This window comes from Pocillopora damicornis, chromosome 12 (genome assembly GCF_964200805.1).
Source record: "Pocillopora damicornis chromosome 12, jaPocDami1.2, whole genome shotgun sequence".
Lineage (NCBI taxonomy): Eukaryota > Metazoa > Cnidaria > Anthozoa > Scleractinia > Pocilloporidae > Pocillopora > Pocillopora damicornis.
The window spans coordinates 9,018,127-9,027,880 of NC_142681.1; the positions used below are offsets into that span (position 1 = coordinate 9,018,127).

General features: G+C 38.3%; 1 protein-coding gene across 1 annotated transcript; it reads left to right on the forward strand.

The window, feature by feature from the left end:
• The first annotated feature begins 2,377 nt into the window (after positions 1-2,377).
• Positions 2,378-8,980, forward strand: LOC113675187 (uncharacterized). The gene is made up of 3 exons (XM_027191728.2): positions 2,378-5,054; positions 5,499-5,866; positions 6,256-8,980. The coding sequence occupies exons 1-3, from the start codon at positions 4,081-4,083 to the stop codon at positions 6,765-6,767; spliced, it is 1,854 nt and encodes a 617-aa protein (XP_027047529.2). The 5' UTR covers positions 2,378-4,080; the 3' UTR covers positions 6,768-8,980.
• The last annotated feature ends 774 nt before the right edge of the window (positions 8,981-9,754 follow it).

The following is a 9,754-nucleotide window of genomic DNA, read 5'->3' on the forward strand; positions in this document are numbered from 1 at the left end:
TTTAAGCGTGTTTTTCAAGGACTATTATGAATGAAGCTGTCCTCCGTAGGAAGCTGTTATGTTTTGTTCTGTCCATCGGCCGATAAAGCGCGCAGGAGTCAGCTTATACTCTAATTCTTGCCTTAGATATTTAGAACATAGCCTTCCGCTCCGTCTTCGTCAAGGAGGAAAGCCCTGAAATTAACTGAAACTCACATGAAACGATCGAAGAGAAAATTCTCATCAATAGCGATTTGGTAAAAATTTTGACAATAAAAATCAACGGTAAAACACAACATTTCGACCAAGCTTCGGTCATTTTTAAGTGAATGGTAAGAATGTAACGATGAATAGATAAGTGGGTGTAAGAAGTGCAAAATTTTCGGAAGTGTAAACGGACAATATGAACATACAAAAGAAGATATAATTAGAAACTAATTAAAAACAAATAAAAATTGAAATACCTAATTAAAAACCTTTGCACGGATTGAGTCCGACCGCATATGAGAGCAGGTCTCAGCTCTTGATGAAGTCGATTAGCATCCATTGGCAAGCATTTTCGCGACAAGCATTCTTTGGCCTCAGGGGATCTTACGAAGAATTTTAGAGTTTCAAAGAAGTGTACGAAAAAATTTGACTGCCTACTTTATGAAATGTTTTTTTTTAATTCAAGAACTGAGACCTGCTCTCAATGTGCAGTCGGACTCAATTCGTGCAAAGGTTTTTAATTAAGTTTTTCAATTTTTATTTGTTTTTAACTAGCTTCTAATTATTTCTTCTTTTGTAAGTTGTTATTGTCCGTTTACACTTCCAGAAATTTGACACTTCTTACACGCACACATATATATTCATCGTTACATTCTTGCCAGTCACTTGAAAATGACCGAAGCTTGGTCGAAATGTCGTGTTTTACCGTTGATTTTTATTGTCAAAAGAGAAAATTGTCTACATCTTGAATCAAAATTACTTCGCATCATTCTCAACCATACGTGACCAAAACACCTCACAATTATCGGCGGTTACAACGACACGCTCTGCTTCTTGTCGATAAGTCTACGTAACAAAAGCTTTGTGAAGTCTTTCAGTCTCAAACTGGAAGAACTCAGTGCGCAAGATCACAGCGTGACGCGGCCCCCTTAATTGTGTGATGTCATTATTAAAAATAGGACATAAAAGTAAGTAAGTACATTACCGACAGATCGAACCTGACCAATCAAGACCGATTGAAGCTGATTGGGTCATACAGCCATCCACATCACGGCAAATCTGGCATAGAAGAGTTTGACTGATGGTCGCGTATCGCGGGTTGTGTCTTTCATGTCTCGCCTTCTAGGTCGCAGGTTTTTTAAATTGTTGTTTGTGTAAGCTTATTGGCAGGATTCGCATAAAACAATGTAAGCATAATAACATTTCTTGACTTATTACGTGGCGCTCCTATGTCTCTGTGGCTGAGTGGTAGAGTATCGGAGCGCGGAATCCGAACGTCTGAACGTTTCACACTCGTGACAAGACGAAAAACATCTTTCTCTGTTCCTCAATATGTTTCTCAAAACTTCTTCCCATTTAGGCGAAGCGGAAACTTAACTGAGACGCATCCAAAGGCCATTGATTTTGCTTACGCTCTAAAACCTCTCAAATGTATTAAACCAAAATATCTGGCTAAGCCCTCACTAGCATAGGCAAAGCCGGGAGAAAGGTATTTCGGGAAGGTATAGGGGCAGAAAGAGATAATAGCGTGAAGCAGTTGGAAAAGAAGACAGGCGTGCACGAAATTCCTTGGATAATTTGGGAGGAACTGTTACCTCGTTTTGCAAAGAAAAAAGGAAAAAGAAACATTTAAAAACGTGTTTCATACGGGGCACCTCCCACAGGCACTTCAGCATGTTGTTCCCGTTCCATTATCCAAAACTGAAGCAAAATAAACTCGTCCTAAAGAAAATAAGGCGCCTGCACAGTTTCCCTTAGCGCATAAGTTATTGAAATAGTCGAGCGTAAAAGCATTTGAAGGCGTGGTTCCCATTAACAGACTATCTAATGTGTTATGGAACCAGTAAAATATTGTCATATTGTTGTGCGTCATGCATAAGCAACCCTCTGAAAATCAAACAGAAAAAAAAGCAAAAGCAAATAACACTAAAACAAGTCATTTTAAAACCCGCGAACCACGACACGCGACCAGCTGTCAAACTCCACTAACAAGGTTGTCGACTTGTTCAATAATACTATCGAAACAGTTTATTTCAGGACTACTCCCACCCGGACGGTCAGACTATACGATAACATTTTCTCTCCAGGGTTTAAACCATTTACTGTGTGTACCTGTGTGTTATACACTCCAGCACACTCCACTGAGACAACAAAAGAGACAACAAAAGACGACGATAGCGTGAGAAGCATATATTTTCTTCAACATGCCTAACTGACTAGTAAGTGAGTCTTTACCGTTGAATTGTTACTTAACCGAACACACGAGCATTATGAATGTGAATAGTTTTAGCAAAATCTAAAAGCGAGGCCCTACATGAATTTCCTCGCACGTGCAATCCACGGAGATCTAGTAAAGGTTACTCCAAACCTTCGTGGGTGTCTTCCTCGAGAAAATTCTTGGGCACTGTTTTAGGGAGACCACTACAACTGACTTGCTGCGCTTTGCTAAATGAAACCAAAGGCAAAAAACCGGATGAAATGATCCACTTAAAATCATGTTTTGGAAGTTCTTGCCATTTGTTACATAGTAGTCTACGAGCAGGCGCTCATTTTGAGACAAAGAGTGATTTACGAATGGAAAACATTAGAATGTGAATTTCATAGTATAAATTCACAAATTTTAAATTAAGAAATATGTTACTTAGAGGATATCACTAAGTAACGTTTTAGCAGGCTGCCTGTGCAAAGCTCTCATTATTCTGCGGTGTTGGGATGGCTACAATCATTCGGTAAGACATTCAAGAAAACTGACGAAAAAAAGGGACCAATTATTTTTTGGAGAGGGGAATTTAGTATTGTCAACTGAGTTAAGAACGTAAATTGGCCACAATAAAGAGTTTCAAAGCTGACGTTTCGATATTAGCCTCTTCTCCTAATTAACCCTGTTATACTCTTCCACCGACGCAGCACCATAGTTTCTTTAGAAACGTACCCTCTTTATTCATTTGTCTTTTTTTTAAGAGTTCTTTCTGTCGACTTCACCTTATCAAAGTAAGTTTTGATAAAAATAACCGATGCCGGCCCACACACGCACAGTTCAAGGTAAAATTTTTTCAAGTTTCTAAGAACATACCGACTCGAATTTGGATCTTACCTGTTAAAAGAAAAACATAACCAGTAACCACGTGTTCTTTCAGAGGACGTTTGTTTAGATGATGGTCTCAAGGGGTTAATGGCTTTTACAGCTATCGGTTAAATATTTCGGCCACTTGATGTTTGAAGGTTAATTTCCCCAACGGTCAACAGAAATGTTATAAATTCACTTCAAGTATTTTGCAAAGTTCATTACTAATTTGACTGCCAGAGGTAATCTACAAGGGTTATTCCAGATTAAGCTGCTGTTGTGCTGATATAACCCGAAATTTTGGCTTGGTATTTATGACCAAGAAAATCCGGCGATAAGATTTCTTTAGTAAAATAGTGAAATTAATTCTTGACTTACATCTTTCAATTGGCCTCTCCTCCGTTGCTCGATATAAATGAATTGTGCCTTTCAGGAGAGCCATTCCTCACTCACTGAATGATGAAATTCGAGATTTTCTAAAGAAGTCAACAGTCTATCAACGTACTGAATAATTAAGACGTGTCATCAGGTAGCTCATAGGTATATCACGTGGCCCTCTTTAAGCATATATCGATCCTACCAAACGTGTGCCAGAGACCAAAAACAGCGAAAAAGAAACGATCCAAGTGTTCTTTGTGATAACCTCGAAATTTGAGATATTGCTGAGATATCAGACCATTATTGGATCTTCTACATATAGGCAGTTTAGGATGAATTTTAACTTTGGTCCTTTTTTTTTCATAGAATTTTAGGAAGGATTTCATTCATGTCATTTCAAAACAGTCTTCACTGTAAAACTTGATTATATCAATGTATTAAATAGCATTACTATGGGTCGAATGCAGCATCTCTACCTGGTACTCGCCATCGTAACTATTTTGTTTATTATATATCTCTCATCAAATCTTCACGTCCACACTAAGAGTCGTCCCAGAGCATTGGCTAACGATTTAAAGCGCTTAGAGAAATTTAGGGGCTTTGCAAGAAAACTACGGCGCTTACTAGTAGAACTTTTTGAGACACAAGAGGGCTTGATACATTCGCAACGGCAGTTCTACCGTGTTAAACGACATATTCAACATGTGAAGCAAATGATAAAATTCGTGGATGGACAATCAGAGCATGTAGACAAAGTTCCTGGCGATTCCTCTTCAAAAACTCATGTTACAAAGAGAGAGGTTTGTCCTGAGAAATTCATGGGAAATGATTCTACTTATGGGTATCCATTTTATAGGAAAGGCTTCCAGGGGGAAAATTGCACAGACTTTGTTCCAATCGATGAACTTGTGACGATGATTTTAACGTCACCAAGGGAACTATCACCTGAAAAGCTACAAAAAGTCTTTGAAGGCATTGCCACATATTATCCAAGTGTTCCTGTAATATTTTTGTCAAGAAAAACTTTACGGTTATTAAAGAGGCTGAAAGAACCAAGTTTGAATTTAAAGCACATGGGATCTGATGACCTTACACATGGACAAACATGGTCTGAGTTACTCAAGATGGTGGCCACACCCTATGCACTCTTTGCACCAGATATCACTTACTTCACTGATGATGTTAATCTTGAACGCCTAGTACGGGTACTGAGTGAGAACAGGGATACCATCCTTGTAGGGGGAAGCCAAAAGAATCAACGGGGGGAGTGGGACAATAGCTGTCGTCAAGTGCAATTCAGAAATTGGACTGCATACTTTTCAGATGGGTATTACCACTCATTTAATGACTGTGTACAATGTGATGTGCTGCTTGGTCCATTTATGGCAAAAACCAAAGAACTCCAGGAACTTGGAATTAATAGAAAGTAAGTTTGTATTTAAGTTCTTTATATAAATTTACTACTACATGAGGGGAATAGGGACAAATGCTAGGGAGAGAAGTTTTAGACGAGGAAGGTGCTTTCTGAACTGTTTGTGTCCACATACAACTTGTTTCTTTGAGCTCACTGGAATGAAAGCCCGTCAACAGTTACTTAGGAGCTTCGTTTTCGGTTGTGTGTATAACCCGAAGGCTGCATTTACAGGCCTGAATTGGTTCACGGTACTGGGTATTTCAATACCCATATTTAAAAATGTGGATTAAGGAAAAAGCATAATGTAGTCTTAACATTCTAAATTCCAATTTGACCAGGAAACATTGGACAAGTCTCCCACCTCACCTCTCAATGGGATGGAGCCATAGAAAGAGTGTGAATTTCCTTTCAAAGTGAACACCTCAAGATTTCATTTGTTATTTCTTGCTTTTCTAGGCTACATTTCGGTGCCTTTCAAGATTTATTCTGGCGATTAAAACTCAAACATCCAGAGAAAGTTGTTGCCAGCTGCCCTGATGTCATGTTCGACACTTACGAGCGAGAAATTCCAGATGAAAAATATGTCGCCTTGGCTAAAAAATGGGATTTGAAGAAATGGGTGGAGTCTAATGGACGAGTGCGTTGGTATGGATGCAGGAGAGGTGGACATGCACATAGCGGTAAATCTTCTTGTCGTTTTCGAGCCAAAGGACTCACTGTTCCTCCTTGTGACTTGGAGAATCTCGCTGACATAGTCAAGTTTATCCTGAATGAATGTGAGAAAGCTGGGATTTACTGTCAACTTAATGCAGGAACATTATTAGGTAATGTGCTCATGTGACTACTATATTTGAGGGACGTGCAGTTTAAATAGACTCCGTTGCCTTTTCAGGATCCACATAGGTTGGTCCTACTGATAGAAGAAACATTAATGATAAGAGAAGGTCGCTCTGACCTATATTAGTCCTTGATATTTTTTAAGAATTCGTTTATAATAGATATTCTTGTTTCGTTGAAAAGACAACAAAGTTATTTTAGAGTCAATGACAGTTGTTTCTATTGATGTCGAAAAGAGTAATACTATCTGGAAACCTCCCCTCAAACTTTGAGGTGGCCAGAGTGCCACCATTACCATGGTCATCCCAAGATGGCATTAAGAAAGTTTTAAGTGAAACATTTCAAGCTAATCAACTTTAATTTTTCTCTGTTGAAGGTGCTGTTAAGTTCAAAAAGGTGTTGCCATGGGAGCGGGACGCTGACATCTACTTTATTTCAGACAACTACACAGCAATTAAAAATCTTCGTCCGAGATTTGAAGCGGCAGGCTATAAATTTATAGATAAAAAAGGAACAGAATGCTGCACAAATGGACGCATGAAATCTGGCATTTTTAAGATCAAAGGAAATGGCTGGACTGTTGACTTGTGGGGAAGACCGACTCTTGAGGCCGAGATACTTGTAGCTAATGGTCAGCAGCCCACTAAAGTGATGTTTGCTGGTCAGTGGGTCATTGGCGCGCGCAATCCAGCTCTTTCCTCTCGTAATCGATATGGACCCAACATGTATCATCATGCAGAGCATTGGCAAGTTATTGGAAACGCAAATGGGGATGCGCTGTACAAATCGGGTGTTTGGACCAAATGTTCCAAGCCTGGACACATGGGGTGTCTAGACCAGTTCCCCACTGATGGTGATCTTCAGTTTGGTGACTTCTTTATGACCTAATTTTTTTTACACCAAGGACATGGAATCGAATAAGTAAACTGAGATAAATTTTGTTAACTGCATCAAGGAAGCTGTTTCTAGGAGTGATCTTTAGAGGCCATTATCAGTCTTTTAAAAGGCCATTTTTTAAAATTTTTTGATGTCTGTGCAACATTTACCATATCTGAGTGAATGTTAATGATATGGTACATAGTTTATTCTCTAACGTTTCTGTTTATCTTGTTCTTATATGAAAGCCTTTATGCAGATTTTCCTTCGTAGATCTCTTTCTTGATTATTTTTAAGTCAGCTGACATTTTCTATCAATGTTTATATCGCTTACTTCAACTTGGTTACCTTAAATCTTAACTATAAATATACGAAAATTGAGGAGAAAGTCACTCAGAAAAGAGCAGATGACTCGAAGGAGCATATTTTCAGGGTGAGAAGAAATGCACTTGGTTAAATCTGATTTTTTGGCAAGTGGTTAGGTGCTATTTGCTCCGAAAAGTGTTAGATTGACCGCCCAGCTCGTGGCACCTTTAAAAGCATTGTAACCTTAATTCCTATCCGATCTGAGTAAGTCTTCCCAATTGTAAAGTCATTCAGTTTTAAGGAAAAAGGAAGTTTAACCAAAGGGCAATGAGGAAAAGATGTCATTGAAAGTGTTAACCAGTTCGGCAAAAAGTGCAAGATTCAATGTTACAAGAAGTGAAAAAAGCGATTAAACTAGCAAGGTGATCTCACAACCAATGACCGGTTCTTGACCGGTAGAACACGCTTCCGCGGATGCTTGGGTGATGTCCTTTTGGATTCATGTAAACAGTTTCACGAGGGTGTAAAGAGAAACGAAAGGGTATTTTTTTTAAGTCAGTTTACATATACGCACGAGAACTCAAACTTGCCTTAATCTGCACAACATTTCATTACACTGCTAGTTGGACTGGAAAGTCAACTATTTTGGACTAAAGTTTCAAAATATACGCACGTGCCCAAATCGACCATGTCAATCAGGCTGCTAAACTAACATATCAAACAAACTTTGCATACAACTGTCAGTTAGAAAGTCCACATCTTTAGAACAATACCCTCCCAAATGTATATGTACCAATCGTTCATGCCGGTTAGACCCTATAAACTTGTAAATCAAAAAAGATTTACATAAAACTGTATACAGCTTTACATAAGGCTGAGAAGTCTACTACTTTGGACAAAACTCTCCTGTTTACCAGTATACAAACAAATCAAACCAGTTAGGTTTAAAAACTGCCAGTTCGACTACAAAGCCAGTGAAAATCATGACATATTAGCAGCCCATAATTCAGACACTAGCACAAACTCGAAATACAGAAAAGCAACTTGTATTTAACAAGGAAATGGTCTTTATCAATGACTTTATACTTTATCTTAAATCGCCAAGCGTGGCTGCAACTAAGCGAGATATTAACCAAATTTGGTTTACACCCGTAGTTTCCTTTCCTTTAAAGACGATTGTAATTGGTTGATTAGTAATCACGAAACCTTGCATATATTAAATGGTACACGTATTGAATGCGATCAATCTCCAGGTTTCGCTCGTGATCAGAACGTGGCTGAGGCCGGGAGCTGTGATTGTGGAGTGACACTTGACACACAAGGCGGTATTTATTATTTCATTTGCCAGATCGAAGTGCATATAAATTTCTTAAGACATAAATGGTCACTTCTAAGACAAAAATGGCTGGTAAACAAAAAAAAGGAAAGGCAAACTAATTTCTGATCTCTGTGTAAAAACATTATCCCGATGTAAGCCAGCAATGCATACGTAAATGTTGAAGCTATGTAAAAAAAAAAAAAAAAAAATCAAATTGCAGAAAGGCACAACAACCCTTTGAATAAAAGATCACATGTTAACCCTTTAACTCCCAGATCTGATTGATAATTCTCCCCTCTAGCTGCTACACGTTTCCTTGTAAATTAGTCAAAAGAATCTGCTGTTAAATCAAGATAACAACTTCAACCTTACAAGTTTAAGTATTCTCATTACCCGTTTGCTGGATAATGTATGGATATTATAGGGAGAATTTACATGTTAATCACTTCTTGGAGCTAAAGGGTCAAGGAATATAATGCGTGATTATCAGGTCCTTATCAGTAAGAGACAGTTTAACAGCTGAAACATCACTAAAAAGTTTGTGGTCCAATGCAGATTTAAGATAGAGCAGACATGTATTTCCTGCCAATATCCCTTTTCAAACATCCACAAGATCTAACTTGAATATGAAAGCGAACAGAAACAAACACTACTTAGCGGTAGCGAAAATAAGGCCTGAAAAAGATTTAGGCCTGTACGAGATTTGAACCCATGACCCTTAAGATACCGGTGCAGTGCTCTGGTCACTATGTGTATTGGTTCCAAATAAAGCCGTGAAGTGATGAGTAATTAACTGTGAATATACGAACCAATATAGTGACCAGCTCCCAGTTGTTATCTAAGCGCGCTACTTTTAAAGAAACCACGAAAAATTAACTATCTTTATCACACCCATTTTGAAATCACTGGTGGTCCCTGTAATCTGATTGGCTCTAATTGGTGTGATTTATTCACGAATCGCACTATTTTTTTGCTTTAAATTGTATCATTTTCCCAGCCAATGAGGAGGCTACATTGAAAACAAAACAACCAATCAGATTTCAAGGCTTGTATAAAGTAACCAATCTAATTGTAGGAAAATGAAAGACAAAGAGTATCATGTGGTAAATTTTGCAACCTTTGTTTGCAAAACTCTTGTTTTTCCCCCCACAAAAATGGATGAATTTAATTTCAAACTAGCTCAGTACTGCATCAATAAAATATTTGAACTGACCAAGTCCTTTTTTTAAAGCGATTTCAAAATGGATGTAATAAAGTGATAATTGAACCTCGTGCCGTGCAATTTGGGCTGAAATCATACGTGTGATTTCAAAATCGAACGAGCGCACATGGAACACACACATGGAAAAATATCGATTTTTTTTTCGTGTGTTTG

What these genes read in the sequence shown, in the direction of transcription:
- LOC113675187 (XM_027191728.2), top strand. Translation starts at nt 4,081, where the DNA reads ATGGGTCGAATGCAGCATCTCTACCTGGTACTCGCCATCGTAACTATT. An exon ending in GAACTTGGAATTAATAGAAA is followed by an intron (nt 5,055 to 5,498) that starts GTAAGTTTGTAT and finishes TTGCTTTTCTAG; the next exon opens with GCTACATTTCGGTGCCTTTC. An exon ending in TAATGCAGGAACATTATTAG is followed by an intron (nt 5,867 to 6,255) that starts GTAATGTGCTCA and finishes TCTCTGTTGAAG; the next exon opens with GTGCTGTTAAGTTCAAAAAG.